Source organism: Macrobrachium rosenbergii, chromosome 8 (genome assembly GCF_040412425.1).
Source record: "Macrobrachium rosenbergii isolate ZJJX-2024 chromosome 8, ASM4041242v1, whole genome shotgun sequence".
Taxonomy (NCBI): domain Eukaryota; kingdom Metazoa; phylum Arthropoda; class Malacostraca; order Decapoda; family Palaemonidae; genus Macrobrachium; species Macrobrachium rosenbergii.
Genome location: NC_089748.1, coordinates 14333956 through 14352571, shown reverse-complemented (window position 1 = coordinate 14352571; position 18616 = coordinate 14333956). Strand labels below are relative to the sequence as shown.

At 38.9% G+C, this 18616-nt stretch overlaps 2 protein-coding genes across 16 annotated transcripts in view; both read right to left on the bottom strand.

Annotated features, from left to right (window-relative positions):
* Positions 1–280: 280 nt before the first annotated feature.
* LOC136841058 (uncharacterized) lies at positions 281–1270 on the bottom strand. The gene has a single exon (XM_067108113.1). The coding sequence runs from the start codon at positions 1268–1270 to the stop codon at positions 281–283; it is 990 nt and encodes a 329-aa protein (XP_066964214.1).
* Positions 1271–5943: 4673 nt separating this feature from the next.
* The window catches only part of LOC136840608 (uncharacterized), a 776063-nt gene continuing 763390 nt past the window's right edge, over positions 5944–18616 (bottom strand). For all 15 annotated transcript variants that reach the window (XM_067107295.1, XM_067107308.1, XM_067107299.1 and 12 more), the window contains one exon: positions 5944–9382. In XM_067107295.1, the coding sequence (XP_066963396.1) occupies positions 8997–9382 (386 nt within the window). In that variant the 3' untranslated portion in view covers positions 5944–8996. The remainder of the gene's footprint in view (positions 9383–18616) is intronic.

Sequence of the window (18616 nt, the reverse complement as noted above, 5' to 3'; positions counted from 1 at the left end):
GTTCTGAACTTAGAAAAAAATTGTGTAAATTAGCATTGATAAAAACAGTTTTAGAGAGAATTTTTAAATGCACTCAAGCTTTACAGTGTTGCAAACTTGTTAGTTAGAGTAATGATTTGACTAGTCATTCTCTAATAGCCCTTACCAATCAAAGTACTTTCATTAAAACTGAATAAAAAAAATTAAAAGTAAATTGTCAGCTTCTGAAACTGCTTAGATTTAACATTTAAAACACAACATTGATTGTAAAGAGATTAGAAACAATAAAAGTTGATGGTAATTATATTTGGACTCTGCGAGACTTTGCAGAAGTAAAATTATCAATAACATCATCAGAGTTAATGAGTTCTACCTCTTCACGCTCAGTACTAAGAAATACTAGGGCGTTAAGTGTATCCTGTCCCATTGAGGCTCTGAGATAAGCCGCAATCAATTTCGGTTTACTGAACGAACGTTCACAGCTTGCAATTGAAATTGCTACTGTGAGCATAAGTTGGATTGCTACTCTTAAGTTGGGGAAAACATTTTCATCACCATATTGTATAATGAATTGGACGAGCTTTTCTGGAATGGAAATCTGAACATCCGTTCTACTTGCCAAGAGCATTCTGCAGTCTAAGATTTCCTCATATAGTTCATTACCATCCAAATCACTACTGTAGAATTCGCCAACATGTAAAGTTTTCCTCGTTCTCTCGTCATCCAGAAATCCTGAACTTTTACCTTTTTTAAGAATTTGTTCTACATCTAGCAGAAACCGAAACTTGTTGTCTAGATCTTCAAGTCTTGTGCTACGTTGTTTCATTTCAGTATGCAGTCTATCTATTGTACCTTTCATTAGACGCATGATCTCTTGTTTTGCACTGAGGCCTACATCAGTAGCTGTTTCTCCTGGCATCCTTTTCTTTATTCTGGTCCTCAGCTCTACCATAACATCATAATTCGCACATAGTTCTAATGCTGCACTGAGTGACTCATTACAGATTGCTTTGGCAGCATTGTGGACGTTTATTTGATGGTCTTGAAGTCTCTTTTGAATGCGGTCTATTTTTGACAATATAAGATTCCAAAAGAAAAGTAATGCAAGGAAATGAAAGGTAAGAATCCGGTGCTGACTGGCTTCACTTCTTGTATCTACATTTTCTTTCAGATCAGTAGACATTTCTTCCAGTAGAATAACCAAGTCATCAAAATGGTGACAAATTGGTTTAACTGTCTCTTCTCTTGCACTCCATCGGGTTTCAGATTCAGATTTTAGTGTGATTGGCATAGCTTTCCTCAGCTTGTCCTATCGCATTGTTGAGCGTGAGAAGAAATTGTACAGTGCATCTAATGTGCCAAAAAAAGTGACTGTAACTGATTCTTCACTGGCTGCACGAATACCAGCTAGATTGAGTGGTTGTCACAATTGACAAATACAGCTTTACTGTTCTTTTCAATGATCCTCTGCTACACACCAGATTTGTGGCCTGCCATGACTGCAGAGTTGTCGTAACACTGTGACCGACAGTACTGTACTTTAGTGGCATATTGTCCTTTTCTAGCTGATTACATATTACTTCAACTATGCTTGCTGCATCTTTTTGTTTGGCTTCAGTGAAACCAAGAAATGTCTCTTTTACCGTTACTGTTTTTGTCTCAAAGTTTATATCAACATATCTCACGGTTTCAGACATTTGCTCTCTGTGGGCACTGTCGGGAATAGAATCAAATAAAAGTCCATAGTACTTTGCTCAACGGATATCATCAAGTAATTTGTTCCTTGCAGTTGATGCTAAGAGTTGTATAAATTCATTCTGTACTAAAAGAGACAAAAATGACACAGATCCAGCTTTCTGTTTTACATAATCCAAGTGATTCCTCATTATTGGTCGAATTCAGCAACGAGTTTCACCAGGCCAAGGAAACTACCAGTGTTTCTGTTGTCAGCGTCACGTATGTTCTCGTTATGACCCCGAAAGGCTAAGTTCTGATTAGCTAAGAATTTGACACAGTGTAAGATCCTACAAAGAATTTGCCGCTATCGTTCTTTCTCTTTCTCTATATGGGTCTGCAGTGTTTTATTGACACCTGTTTTTGTGACTAAAACTCTCTCAGCTTCTTTCCAAATTGTGAAGGACTGACGGTGCCATTTACTGTTTTCATGCTGTTTCAATTTCTCTGGAGCTTTCCACTTAATAAAACCATGTTCTACTTCTAAGGACGATTGACTGCATTCGGACTGACAAAAGAGAACACAACAGAAACAGACAGCAGCATTTTTTTTTAGGTGAGTATACCAGCCATGAACGAGGAACTTACCCTCTTGATCTCCAATCCCAAGCTTGCGCTTGAACCAATGACTGTTCATACTCTGTTTATTTTTTCATTGCAAGTGGACCATCCTTGTTCTGGAAAATACTTGACCCTTTTGATACAGTCTCAGTTCTCAGGCATCTGGCACGATAGCTTTTCTGGTCTTCATATCAAATTCCAAGTAACCAATGTCGTGATGTTGAGTTACATCTGATATTGAAACATTGCTCAAATTTGCTGGGACCTTGCTATATACCACTGCATGGTCGTCACTTGTTGCCTCTTTTAGGGGCAAATCTTTTCTGGCAGGTTCCTGCTCTGATGAGAGCTCCTGGTCACTGTCAAGCTCTTCTTCGAGGTCAGAAGAGTAATGGCTGGATACGGTTTGCAAGGGTCCATCTCCTACGGGAACATGAAAGGAACTGTTGCTTGCTATTCTTGCTTGACTTTTTGACTCATTTACTATTGATGGCCGAGCACCCTCCTGGAGAAATGCTTTCATAATTTCGCTTGATTTTCTTGCTTCTTGTAATTTTCTTCTCTTCCTCCCTTGCGCTCCACTGAGCCTTTGGTGCTTCACCGTGTCTGTGTATTGACTGCGGCAAAGACAAGTACAATGAATAAATAAAAAAAAAAATAAATAAGTAAATAAATAAATGGTAAATTTATGGCTTTGGTCAGAGAAACTCAATAGTTTTGTTGTTTGCCCTCGGACGATTGTAAGACTTTTTTTCTTCTGTGGTATTTCAGTCGGACTTACCATGATATATTGAGTGAAGTGTATAAATAAATAAATAAATATATAAATAATCAAATGAATATAATATGGATTAATAAGTACTGCCTACTGCATAAATTGCTAAAGATAACAAGAAGAAGTTACAACAAAAAAAATTAACATACTGTACTTACTCTGTTGCTCTGCTTAGGAAAGTTAGGTGTAACTGTAATTTCTCATGAAGTCCTTGAACCACGAATGCACAAACTAAGACTCATCAGTTGCTTGATTAAGTAAATGGATCCTAGAATCTGATTTTTTTTTCTTGCTAGAAAAGCACACTGCAATTATTTGGCATACTCTCGAAAACTGTACATATGATATAGTATATGAACGATAAAAGTTAGAGGACAAACTAGAGTTATATACCAAAAGAACGACCCGACTGCAACCACTCTACCAAGAAAATGAGTTTGATTCGGCGGGTCAACCGACACCCATCCTTCAAAATTCAAATTCCACATTACGTTGTTTTCAGGACCATTATTCTCTCTCTCTCTCTTCATTTCAGTATGCTAATATTTTCTATTTTCGCACAGTATATCACGCCAATACACAGGCACACACAAATGTGTTTGTGTGTGCAAAGAATACAAATACTAGCAAGTCTTTATGATATATATATATATATATATATATATATATATATATATAAATATTATATATATATATATATATATATATATATATATATATATATATATATATATATATATATATATATATATATATATATATGATAGTGATACAAAATACTTTTTTTCCCTCTCACAGCTCCCTGTAAGCTACATAAACTGTTCCCAGGCTCATTTTGGCGGCCCCTAGGGTTGACGCCAGGCACGTGCCCCCTCTTGCCCTCCCCTAGTTACGCCTCTGCTTATAATACCTATTAAGTGCCCATACCTTAGTATAGAGACGGATTTAGGTGTATATACAGGTGATACTATGTATCTATCTTTGGGTTTTGAGACATAGCACAGCTCTTAAACAGCTATATATATATATATATATATATATATATATATAAATATATAATATATATATATATATATATATATATATATATATATATATATATATATATATATATATATATATATATATATATATATATATATATATATATATATATATATATATATATATATATATATATATATATATATATATATATATATATATATATTTATATATATATATATACATATATATATATATATATATATATATATATATATATATATATATATATATATATATTTTATATATATATATATATATTTTATATATATATATATATATATTTATATTCCATGGGATGAGAAAAATTCTTGGGTTCCTCAAAGTGTGAAAGGTTGGGAACCACTGGATTAGTCATTAATATCTGTTGTTTCGGTTATTTTTACATGTTGCCACCTTCCCACCCCCTTCCTATCAGGGCTGAACTTGGACTTGAAGGGCATTGGGAGTGTCACTAATAATCTCAGCGACCTCAAAAACTATGGATTAGACACTAATATCTGTCTTTTTCTGTAATTTTTACATTTCACCCCCCTTTGGTGCCAGTGATGTCTTACCCCAAAAGTGTCCTTTACCAGATGGTAAGTCATATGTATACCAAGTTTGGTTGAAATTGCTCATTGCATTTCAGTGTATGTGGAACACACACATCTATTTTTATATACATAGATATATATGTGCACACACATAGTGCATGATTAAATTTATAATTTTATGAAATTGATGGGCTTACTCTTTTATGTGGTCAGGTCTGTTGAAAAGGTGGATGACAGAAATAAGCCCAGTGGAGTGGTTGATTCAATATAAAGATTACTAGCAAGTTCCTCAAAATGAAAAAGTAAAATTATTGTGGTATTTCATTATCTAAATCTATTCAAAACTGAATTAGCTGTGCAGTATGTATGTGCAATGGCCGACACCTAAAAAATTTAACTTCAAGAAATGTTAGTAAAATTCCTAGTGCACTGACTAAATCTGAAAAGAATACAGAAAAATTACTGAACTTAATGAAATTTCAGCATTTCTGAAGGTTCCTCAGTTGAGGACTGGCACTTGGTGTAAATAACTGGGACTTGAAGCTCAAAAACTAATCAGACCAGAGTTTTGGAAGGCAGGTCAAATTACTGTGCCATATATAACCTATTTACTGCTTAACTTCAGTGCCTGTATTAGATACCAAGGATACCGCCGATTCAAGATCTCTTCCCAAGTGTTACAAAACACTGTGATTTAAAAACTGTTTCTGTGTTTCAGTGGTCTATTTTAGTGCCCAGTATGGCAAATTTTACTGTTAACCAGTTCACATCATCAGTGCCTGCAATGTAGTGCAACTCAAAGGGACATGAAACTCTGCCTTTAATGTCTTCCCCGTGCTTTCACTTCTACAGATCTCCCATCTGTTATCTTAAAATTCTCATTCAAGTAGATGAGGGTCTTCCAATTCTCCTTATGCATACAGGAGCTTGGCTGACACTGCCTTTTATTGTTACCTAGGGGGTCAGTGAAGATCATGCCCAAGCCGTCTCCCGTTATCATATGGAACTTTCATTATTTCCTTTGTGGTATCCGTTCTGTTCTGCTATCTAACTCTTAAGAGCTTTATTCTTAAATTGTCTGTCTCATAGACATAGTTTTAATGCCATTCTCTGATTCATGTCTGTATAGAAATGCAGATAGTACTAAGACTGATGTATCTTACTTTCTCATGCAGCTTCAACCAATTACCTTCCATTTAGTGAATTTCACTGCCTTTTTCACTGAGAGAGAGAGAGAGAGAGAGAGAGAGAGAGAGAGAGAGAGAGAGAGAGAGAGAGAGAGAGAGAGAGAGAGAGGCATACATAGACACAACCTTCAATTGCATATGCTTTATTGAGACTTAACACTGAACACTGTGCGGCAAGTTTGGCAACGTTGTGTGGGTACAGAAAGACTGGTAGGATCTCACAGGTGAGAGGCAGGAACAGAACCGAGCTTTCTTATGACGTTTTTACAGAGTAGGAGCATTCTATTATGCATGACACATTTCCTTCAACACACCATATAATTTCCCATGCAGTGACATTAATATAGAGTAAATAGCTCATGATACAGTATTCATGGACGTATGACAAATTTTTATGGTAAACAAATGAAAGATAAAAAGGAGTAAAATGACCAGGAAGAAGACATAAAAAGCCTTGAACCATCATTTCATTGCTTTGGTTTCTCCAATTTTAATGCAATATGTACTGTAATTAATAAAAATAAAACCATAATAACTTTTAGATTATGGATTATGTTGCTTTATTCCATAACTGGTATTAAAAATAATTGAGAAAACTTACATATAATGTATAAACATTAAGCAAAGTATTTAACCTGCTGAAGCCCTAATACTCAACAAAGAATTCAATTAACTTCATGCTCTCTCTTAATTTTCAAGTTTTTGTCAGAATCTCCTTTAGTATATTTTGCTTTTCTAACCAAAATAAATCTAAAAACTCCTTATGCAAGAGGGAAGCAAAATTATATAAATTGGTTTTATAGGTCTGAGTGCTTACAAGGAAATCAGAATGCATTATCTTGTAATGCTAGACTTCTGCTATGCCTTTAGCACATGTAACTCGATACAAAACAAAAATTGAAACTTACTTTGGTTTCTCCAAATTTTTACTTGTAACTTCAATAAATGAATAAAATAGCTCCCCATGTGTAGGAGGAATGTCATCATATTTTTTATAAACAGGCTTTATCTAAAGTATTTCAAATAAATAAATTAAAGATTCTTACTGTTATTCACCTTGTGAATATCACAAGGCTTGATATGTGCAATTTATGAGGCACAAAGGCATCTTGGGAAAAAAAGACAAAAAGATGTTTTATCCTCAAAAAAAGAGAAAAGAAAACAAACTTTCTGAAGTTGATCATTATTTCTAGTAAAGAATCTAAAGAAAACTATCTTATCTTTTGTACTTGCCACATTCAGTCTTAAAAGAGGTTGGTGAACACTATCAAACCTCAGGTCATTAGGACAAAACCTATTTTACTCCTTAAACTTTAATTAGAGCATGATAATGTATCATGTCTTTGCACTAAATCTTACCATTTAACATCTACATCAGCTCCAATTTGGTTGAAGGACTTGAATACTTGGTAAACAGTTTTTCCTTTTTGTGAACTACGTGAAATCATCGCAAAAGAAGTCTTTCCGTAATATATTATCGTATACACTTGACCAAGTATAGTAGCAGGAGAAGATGGAACAAGGTACCAAACATCTATAGAGCACATTCAGGCAAAAATATCGACTAGTTACTCTCTGGAGAGTGAGTGTGTGCTGCTGCTTGCATAATTATTGTGCATAAACGAAACAGGGCAAACATAAAGAGTAAAAAGCATGTGTTTGGAATTGCAAACAGTATACAATGGCAGTATTATTTTGTATTTATATTCAATTTAACAGAACACAGCATTTTTTCTTAAAACAAGTGAAAACAACCAATAGATCTTATAAACAATATATTCTACATCTACAAATGAAATGAGAATTTAACTTTCATAATGAATATTCTGTAATATACAGGAGACTTCCTGTCTAGATATATCTAGGTACTACATTATATATGGCAAAACTCTGTCTTCAATATACTCTACAACTAATAACTAAGAACAATATAGGAACACCAAACATATAGCATTTGTAGCATATATAACAAAAATACAATCACATTATACAGCACAGTACTGTATATGATACTAGTTTAAGCAAACACGCCAATGCTGAAATTTGGATAGCGAGGGGTCCTTTGTGTATATACATCACAAGCTCTAATGGAGTGGCTACATTATACTTAAAATGACTTTCGGTACAGTATTTGTGTAACATAACGTTCACGAAAATATAAAATTTCTTTATATTAAAGTATTTAATGCAAAAAGTCTTCACTCACACCATCCAATATTATATATTCACAGACATTCTCCAGAGCCCAAGTTTTTTTTTTGTTTGTTTTTTGTATTTAAGAATAGCTCAACAACAAACAGAATAGTATTCGTGGCACTATCACTACAAGATAAGACTATCAGCATGGCGTCTGTAGCTTCACGCACACATACATGACTTTGTACTTCTTTCAAAATATAATTAAAGTTAAGGAATATTTTCAAGACCGATAAGTTCATACATTTGTTTAACTAGGCAGCAGAAAATGGCACTTAAAACTCTGTACTTTGGGGCACACGAGTGAGATTCAAATAGAGATGTTGCCCTTGTCACACATGGTATTGTCCACGTTTTCCACTTTGTTCAGTATGTTGTAAATAACAATCCAGTTCTTTGCTTTTCACTCTATAAGCGTAATTTACATATTCTTTTTTCTTTCCTTTTCTTTTCTATATTTAACATCACATCTAATAGTCACATGGGGATTGCTGCTACTGTCACACCACCAAAAACTGTTCACCTAGGTGACTAGTTTGTAGATACCCTATTGAAAATATTACAGGAACAGGAGACCAATATTTCTAAGTAACAATGAGTCAAATGATGTGATTGATATTTTTCAAAGCTAAGGGTGAAAGACATTGGTTTCTGTAGTTGTGCACGAACTCACAACAAACCAAAACCCTCACCATTAAAATGACCAAATCTGTTTCTGTATGCAGGAGTCTTGGGTTAAATAAAAAAAAAAATACTTATAATGAGCACTTTAAATATACTCTTCTAAAGCAAGAAATACACATCCTTAATTAATTTTAGTAAATAGCTATAAACAAAAATGCTCTTCTCTATGCACATGTAACACATATTTGCAATTATCATAGACCACTGTACAAATATAAGGTCAGTCATTCATGGCAAGTTTGTTCACTTGTGTATTGTACTGAATTTTGGTGTAGGATTCACGAAATTCCCAAGATACTGCTATGCAGAAGCAGTTTCACCAACAGAGCCTAAATTTTCATTGACATCTCTCCCTCCCTGACTCGACTCTTCATCACGAAACACAAATGGGGTATTGTGTTTAAGGCTATAAGTTGTCTCATGACTATTTGTTATCACATTTTCTTGAGAGTCATGGAACTCAAAAACATCAGGCTCAATAGACTTGGGTCTTCCAACAAATGTTTGAGAGTAATTCTGCTTTTGAGTGGTGGTTTCTGGTGACAGCGATGCTGATGAGACTTCTTGAGTAGCATCACTAGCACCAGTATCACTTTGGACACCCTCAGCCACCTGACTGCCACCAACAGACTCTTCTGTAGAGTTTTCGTCTTGTATGTCTGACATTGCCAGTTGGTCTTCAAAATCTGGAAAAGAAAGAATTAGTTCAGTGTCATAGAAGAAGGTACAGTATTGCATCATGTAGAGTTTAAGATTTATTTTACTTTTAATTATAAACCTAGTTTCATACCTAGTTTCATCGTTAAGATATTTTTGTACAAATGAATTTACAAGTGCATAATTCAAATGGCAAGTATATTTAAGATAAATAAATGCTACTTGGTGAAATAAAAGAAGAAAATTTGCATATGGTATATAATGTTGGTGTATATTTTAATTTCATTAAAAAGTAAGTTTCCATCAGAGTAGCTTCAGAGAAAATCAGGCAATATCACATTCACCTTCTCCAATAGTGATATCATAGCATAAAAACTGCTTCATACACCCACAAAAAATTTTCATCCACAGCCCTTACATAAACTGTTCACTTTATCTGTATGTCACTGGCAATTCTGCTACTTTTCAACCGTGTCAACTTGGCAATCACAATTTCCTTAGATTTCTAGATTGCAGTACTGTATAAACATCCTTTTAATCTTACTTTCCAACTCATTTATGTCTGACAAAATTACCTAAAAACATATTGTTCCATCTTTCATTTATCCTATCCTTTTTTTTACTGCATCATGTTATCTCTGTTCCTTATCCCTTCAGCACTCCTTACCCTAAGGTTACTAAATAAATAGTAAACATTCAACTATTAATCTGTTCTTCCACTGAAACCCTAGACATTTCTGTTCCACAAGTGTTGCAAAGCTCTTCGTTTCCCCTATCGGAATTCATTTCTTTTAAATCACAGTATACAGTCACTATGAGACAATATATATGTGGGATAAACAATTACATTCCTTTGGATACTGATAAGACAATAAATGGTAGAAACGAAACAAAGCCTAAAGACAAAAGTCGTCATAGACCCTGACAGAGAAGTTATAAGACTGAGTAAATGAAGTATGAATACTAAAGGGAAAAATGTGATGTAAAAAGTGTTAATAATGGCAGTGATGGTGGAGGAAATTAATTCTATCATTGGCAGTAGAGGAAAAATGAGTTAGGAATTGGAGCACCACAAGGACTGCTGATCATCACACAATAAATGTGGTAATTTATAAAAATACCCATCTAGCTTAACACAACAATGGTCAAGTGGCATTGCAACAAAACATGGAGGATTGTTGGTTTATTCCATCCTGTCATCGCACATGATTAGGGTCAAATTTTGGATTCTTGTTTTCCTTCAACTAGCCATTAAACTAGTCAACAGCATCTAGCATTATCTTTGGCTACTTGCCAACCGTTTCCTTAGATCACTAAGGTACATAAGGTATGTAGAGTTTTCAAGTTTGTCTTTGGCCACTTGCCAACCATTTCCTTTGATCACTAAGTTACACAAGATAAGTAGAGTTTTCAAGTGTGAAAATGGAAAAGGTCTATGGACTTAATGGAATCCATCCTTGGTTTCTAAGTGCTTTGCACTTGAATAAGCCCTATTGTGTTTTGTCGTCTTTTTTTATCCCTATCTTCAACCATTTGAAAGCAAGCTCCAAAAAAGGAGTGACCAGTCTAGCCACAAGATATCACTCCACTGCTTTTCTACAAGATCAAAGTTTTTCTGTAAAATCAGCTAGTGAGCAAACATAACTTTCTCATGTCTGGTCAGCCTCTCCAAGGCACTTTGGGAAATCTAATGCCATAGTTTTTTCATCTAAGGCATTTAATAGAATCTGGCATATGGATCTACATGCCAGACTTCCTGCTTATGGTTTCATTCCCTTGTTGTGTACTCATGTCAAGTCACATATGACTGGTCTACTTCTCTTATAGTTGAGGGTGTTAGATCTGCAATTTCCTCTTGGATTGGCTCTATCTTCTGCCACTGGCCTTCTTTAAGCAGTGACTTTCAAACATCCTTTATTGTATGGATTCTATTAGCAGATCATTGTCCTCATCAAACTGTCCTTCTTAGTTTGCCACTTTCTTCAGAAATGCATTCAAAATTGAGAATTTTGTGACACTATCAGTGCAGATCTTATACCTAGAGAGGCTCATCACCACACACTAGTCATTTCCCACAGCTTGTTCTTACTTCCACCTTATATTCACCTTGAACTACTCTAATTCTATTAATACTATTTGGAACGTTACCTAAGAGACACTGCCCTCAAGAACTTATAGATCATATACCACCACCACTTTTATGGCTGCAATGTATGCTTTGTGAAGTTCTTGAACTCATGGTTCAACTTATTCGATTGATCGACTGTACATTTATTCCAAATTACAAAATTTTTTTGCCTTCTGCTAAAAGGTAAGACATGCCAATTGATGAAGAGGGAAGAGTAGTGAGAGAAGAAATTTAAGAAACATCATAAAATAAAGTAGTGAGAGAAGAAATTTAAGAAACATCATAAAATAAAGATAAGAAGGTAAATTCATGATCTGTATCATATAAAAGTCAGATATAATTTAGTAAAATTCCTTAAGGTTGGCTAACAGAAACTTTCTGATTGTCTAAAATATTGAAAGCAGTGTTAAGATTCAAGACAACCCCTAATCCATATTTGCCATTTTCCACTTAACTTTAAGTATTCTCTTGGCCTTTTCCTGCAGTCCTTGCTAATGCAATCAACACTAGCATCTGTAAACATTACTCACTCCATTCAGCTGTTCATATCATATTTCACAAACTTCCTTATGCTTCCTTAAGATATGACAAATTTTTAAAGTAATTTGTATTTTTCCTAACATACAAACCTGAGGTCTTTACATATGGATATACCTTCAGCGCAGCTGGAAAACCAGCCATTCAATCTAACAAGGTTGTTAAGTAGTTAATTACCAGACGGTCAGGTGGATGATACCCACCCTTCCATTGCCCAGTACATTCACTTACCTTCTGGCCCAGGTATCAGAATGAGGGGTGGCTTGAGGTGGTTTGTGTAAACACGTCTGGTTTGTAAGTTTGGAAAAATACAAATTACTTTAAAAATGTTATTTTTCCCTATACGAGTGCAAACCCTCGGTCTTTACATATAGAAGACTTACTTCTTGGTGGGAGGATACTGAATAAGATTCTGAACTGACTGGTTCGCCTCATCTGGGCCTCCTTCCTGGTCATGTCGAGCAAAGGAAGGAGTCCTATGCCTCTGATCTGTTGAACATAAGGGTGAGTTCAACCGCCAGACTTCCAGGCCTTCTGGATCAATGGGCTTGAAAAGCATCATTGATACAAAAAGAGGTTTAGATGAACCTTGTATGTTGAAGACAATAAAGCTAAATGTAACAAACGGGGTTGTTTATTGTCAGCCCCTCTCTCCCCTTGCTAGAGAAAGGGTTGCTCCTCTCATTCTAAATTATATTAGACAAACAGAAAGGGTGCTCGGAAATGAAACTCACCTGCATCATGCCAGTTTCAGCACGTGATGGTTCGCCAACTGATCCTCTGCTCGCAGGGAGAGGAGGAGAATATAAGAGATAAGGAGGAAGCCAGTCACACACACTCACTCTCTCTTTGAAAACTGTACATCTTAGGCAAGATGCTACCTGTCCTACTAAGGGAACTGGATGAACTACACAACTTGTTGAACAGCCACCATAGGGCCCAAGGAAAAACTGTCCAAGGACCTATGGGCAATGTCCTGTAGGTAGGAGGTGAATGAGGTCTGACACGACCACACCCCGCCTTCAGTACCTGGTGAATTGACAGGTTCTTCTTGAATGCCCCTATCCTTGTGAGCGCTGGGCTGGAATGTACTGTCACCCACTTCATCAAGCGTAGAGTACGCCCATTTTATTGCCTCACTAAGTGATGTTCTTGGACACTTCTTTCTTGGTCGAGCTAGTACTAACGAAGAGTTGTCGACACCCAGGCCTGAGCTGTCGAGTCCTCTTCAGGTAGCGCCACAGCACTCCAACTGGACACAGTAGCCTCTTGTCTACATCACTGCCAATGAAGTTCTCTAGGGAGGGGATCGAGAAGGACTCAAATCTGGCGCCAGGGACCAACGGATTCTGAGTCATGGCAACGAATTCTGGGACAAATTCAAGCATAATGGATCCCCATCCCTTCGAGTGCTTAACATCAAAAGAAAGACCAAGAAGTTCTCCTACTCTCTTCACTGATGCCAGGGTCAGCATCTTGATGATCAGATCCCTGTCTGACTCCCATAGGGGTTGTAGGGTGCCCGATTTAGGCTCCGAAGGACGAGAATCACATCCCACTCAGGGGGCCTGAGTTCCCTAGGAGGACAAGACTTCGAAGCATCTCATCACCATAAAGATCTCCTCTGAGGATGAGAGATCGACGCCTTTAAGACTAGGCTCAGGGCAGCCCTGTAGCCCTTGATAGCTGAGACAGAGAAGCTTCCCTCGGCAAAGGAAGACAAGAAAGTCTGCTAACTGCTGAACAGTAAATTCCTGCCAGAGAGATACCTTGTCTGTGACACCAACCACAGAAGGCGGCCCATTTTTCCTTGTACACAGCCGCAGAGGACTTGCGAAGGTATCCAAACTTCTCTGTTGCTGTTCGACAAGACAAGCCTCTCGCTCGTAAGAGATGCTGGCTAGTCTCCAGCAGTGAGGAGACAGGGACTCTATGGACTGGTGGAACCTCTCAATGTGTGGCTGGCAAAGGAGGTTTTGCCATGGAGGAATCTCTCTTGGTGCCTCAGAAAGCAGAGATAGCAGATCTGGGTACCACTCGGCGTGTGGCCACTTGGGAGCCACCAGGGTCATCCAGAGATTTGGGGTGATCATCACCCTGTTGATCACCAGACGAATCAGACAGAACAAGAGGAAAACCTTATGCATCGAGGTTGTCCCACGGTTGCTGGAAGGTGTCCTCTGCTGCTACCAATGGGTCCAAGATGACCAAGAAGAACACTGGCAGCTTACTGTTGTGCTGGGTTGCAAAAAGGTCTATCATCGGCCTCCCCCAAAGGTCAAACAATCTCTCTGCGACGTCTGGGTGTGGTGACCACTCTGTCCCTATCACTTGACCCAGGTGACTGAGATTGTTTGCCATTAGAGTAGACCTACTCACAGTTCAGGATTCACAGCTTCACCTATTTGCAGATTTTTCGCAAAATATTTGGTAATTCGTGGATTTTTTCGTTGAGAAATATTCACTAATTACTGTACTGTATTATCATGTTATATTCATGACTTAATTAATTTCTTACGATAAAAAAATTATTAATTTTCAAATATTAATGTTTATGTGAGCACAGCAAAATATCAATGAAATGTATTTTTTTTTAATGCATATTAAATATTTGGGTACTGTACAGTACTTAACTTCCCAGTGTTTCAAACAATCTCTCTGCAACGTCTGGGTGTGGGGACCACTCTGTCCCTATCACTTGACCCTGGCGACTGAGTTTGTTTGCCACTACAGTAGACCCTCGCCTGTTCACGGTTTGGGATTCACAGGTTCACATATTTGCGGATTTTCCGCAAAATATTTTGTAATTCGTGGATTTTTTCACTAGGAAATATTCACTAATTACTGTATTTTCATGTTATTTTCATGACAAATTTTTTATGAAAAAAATTATTTACAAATTTTCAAATATTAATGTTTATGTATAAACACAGTAAAATATCAATAATATGCATTTTTTTTTTAATGCATATTAAATATTTAGGTACTATACAGTACTTAACTTCCCAGTGTTTCCCCCATGTATTGTAAAAAAGAAAACAGGACTGCTTCAATACTGTGAGCCCTCTAAAAATGCTTATACAGTAATTGCCTATTTTGATAGCTCAAGCACCAAACACCCCCTCTTAAAATGCTTATACATACCTATTTTAATAGTTTTTTCATGAAAAATGTATTTAGTAGTGAAAATTATACGAAAATACAGTAATTAGTGAATATTTCTCTATGAAAAATTCCATGAATAATGTGGAAATACGTTCCACAGAAAAGTCTGCGAATAGGTGGGGACTGACTGAACATTTTTAAGGGTAATGTTGTAAGATGACTTTAGTGTTTTAGATGATAGTTTAAGGTATATTTGGTGTAGGATGTAGTTTAAGGTATACATTTGGTGTTTGAACTATTAAAATAAGCAGTTATATGTGTTTTTTGAAGGAAGGTTTCAGTATTCGTGGGTGGGTGTGGTCCCAATTCCCCACGAATACCAGGGAATGTATCTGGCTGATAACTCCAGTGTGTGTGCAACCACTCACTCGTGTACCTGCACTGTCAACTTGTGGAGCTGGAGGGATACCAGTCCCCCTTGCATGTTGACCTATTCCACCACCATTGTACTGTCGCTCATCAGTACTACGAAGTGCCCCATCACTCAATTTCGGAACTTCCTCGAGTTTTGATGTGGAGGCACTTATCGTTCTGATCCCACACACCTGAAACCAGCAGCTCTTCCAGGTGTGTGCCCCATCCCTTCCTTTGATGCATCTGAGAAAAGCATCATCTCGGGAAGGGGAGAGTGCAGACACTCCTATTACTAAGTTCCTGTTGCCCAGCCACCAGGCTAAGTCCTGTCTCACTTCCTTCAAAAGAGGAATGGGAAGGTACTGCGAGTCCCTTACTGGAGACCAGGACTCCATTTTCCACTGAAGAGAATGAAGGTGAAGCCGCCCATGAAGGACCAGCTTCTCCAAGGATGACAGATGGCCAAGAACGACTTGCCACTGCTGAGCTGGTTGTTCCTGCCTTGACAGGAATGATCGCATCACCTCCCTGAACTTGATGACATGCAAGTCTGAGGGAAAAACTCTTACTGCTGTTGTATCTCTCAGCATGCCCAGGTACATTATCCTCTGCTTGGGTATGAGGTCAGACTTCTCACAGCTCCCAAGCTGTGGCAAAACTTGAGAAGCTGATCCCTGTCCTGGAGTAAATGTGAACAAGAGCTCGCCAGGACTAGCCAATCGTCAAGGTACCTCACAAGATGTATCCCGTGTGAATGGGCCCAAGTCAACACAAGGGTGAACACCTGTGGAGCACCTGAGAGCCTGAAACAAAGTGCCCTGAACTGGAACACCTGAACTGGAATACCGTTTCCCCTAGGATAAAGCAGAGGTACCTGTGTGAGGACTGATGGATGTGTATTTGGAAATATGCATCCTTAAGGTCCACCGAAAGCATGAAGTCAGACTCCCTGATGGCCGTGAGCACTGAGTGTGTTGTTTTCATCATGAACTGAGTCTGGCAAACAAATTGGTTCAGGGAAGAAAGGTCTAGGACCGGTCTCCACCCCTCTGACACTTTCTTAATGAGAAGGAGACCGCTGTAAAAGCCCGGAGACCGATCTGTCACAACTTCCACGGCACCTTTCTCCAGCATCGATTCCACCTCCCCCCATAGGGTGAGATCCTTCAGTGAGTGGAGAACATTGTTTGGAGATGGAGTGGGTGGTTGGTGAGAGGTGGCGGAGACTCGAAGGGGAGTAAATATCCTTCCCGAAGGACATTCACTACCCAGGCTTTGCTCCGTATTGCTGCCATGTTGCCCAATGGCTCAACAGGAACCCCCTCCACCATTGGGAGATGTGGGGAGGAATGCCAGCCCTAGCATCCTCCTTGCCCCCTCTCCCAGGCTGGGAAGAGGGGGGAGAAAGGGATGCTGGTTGCATGCCTTCCCTGGCAGGGCTCTTTGAAGCCTGGTATTTCCTAGGACCCGTAGAGGAAGTGCCAACCTGACCTGCAGGTTGGGCTGTAGTGGCACGCAGGTCTTTGCCACTGTGGTGGGCAAGATGTTTGTTGTTTTCGGCCCGTCTTCTGTCTACCATGGCATCCACTCGATCTTTTAGGAAAGAGAGAAGCGGAACCCAGCAACGGTCTGTTCCTCAAGGCCAAGGCCCACTTAGAACCAACAAACTTGGAGATTTGAGTCAGGACTGTGTCCCTTATTTTCAACACCAAGTTTGCCCATAGGTTTGCTGTCTGGTGGGCTAGGTAGAAAACTGCTCTACCTCCAGAAAACATCAGTTTCTTGAAGGTAGCTTCCTCTTTAAGGTTCCTTGAACTCAAAGGCGACGAGGAAGCGATCCTGGACACGGACATCATCCACTGTTTTAGCTAAGAGACTGCTTGGAATGCTGCCATGGCAGTCGATTCCAAAGCCACTGACTCCTGCTGCAAGAGGTAGACTCCCTCAGCACGACATTGGTCCAGCGACAGACCTGGGCCCAGACGAACCAGGTCAGGGTCAACCTGTTTGGTCGGCACTGGCCTCTCCGAGGGTGTGTAGAAACGCTTCTGATGAGGGAAAGGAGGAGGAAATATCTTAAAAGAGTGGCTTGAATTAAGTGAGTTCTCCTCCCCAGAAACCAGAGAACTCACTTGGCCCAGGATCCCCTCATCAAGATCCAACCATGGGAGGCCCAAAGAAGCATTGGGTTCCTTGTGTGGTCCCCAAAAATCTTTGGAGGCAGAGGGACGATCCACGGGAGTTTCACAGTCTCTTCCCCGAGATCGTTATACTGACGCATCAATTTAAACAATCTCAACGCAGGTCCTCTGTAGTTCGGGAATGTCCATGTCCTGAGGAAAAGGGCCCTCAAGCCCTTCCAGGTCACGATCCTCCTAGGCTACTCTCCCAGCAGGAGAGAGACCCACGTCAGAAACCCCTGATCCCCTCTCTACCACTCAAGCGTACGATTGTTCGGACCCTAGGACCGAACCAGGAATGTAAGCTCTTGTTGGGGGGCTGAGATTGAAGGGCGAACACTTCCGATCCCGAGTCCTTTGGCCTATCCGAATCACGCCTCCCAGCATATCCCATGGAGGTTGAAGGGACAGTTGAGAGGGGCACAGCACCCTTCACGAACCTGCTGGAGGCTGAAGCCCCAACAGGAGAGGAAGGCCATGAATGGTTATCAGTCCATGGTAAAAACAACTGCACAGGTCTGGGAGAACATATCTGTTTAGGAGAATGTGCATGGGGGCTGTCCTGAAGAGAGCAGACCCATTCACAAGACTGTTTACGCTTGTGCAACCGTGTACAGTCACACAGCAATGAATGGGTGCTACCTCAAAGATGTGCTACGGTCTTTAAGAGGTTGTGGCCTCTATGGGAGAGGACTGTTTGGGGAACCTCCTCTTGGCTTTTCCAGGCGAGTGGGCTCGAAGGTTAGCTCCACCTTTTCGGGATCCTGGCAGTGTTTCTTTGCAGGAATGTTTGTTGGGGGGGGAGGCAGTGCTTGCAGGCTGTGGACTTGCTCTCTCTCGCACGAACATGTTATCGTCTGCGGCTACGGATCGTGAGCACTCAACACTGTCATGGGAGT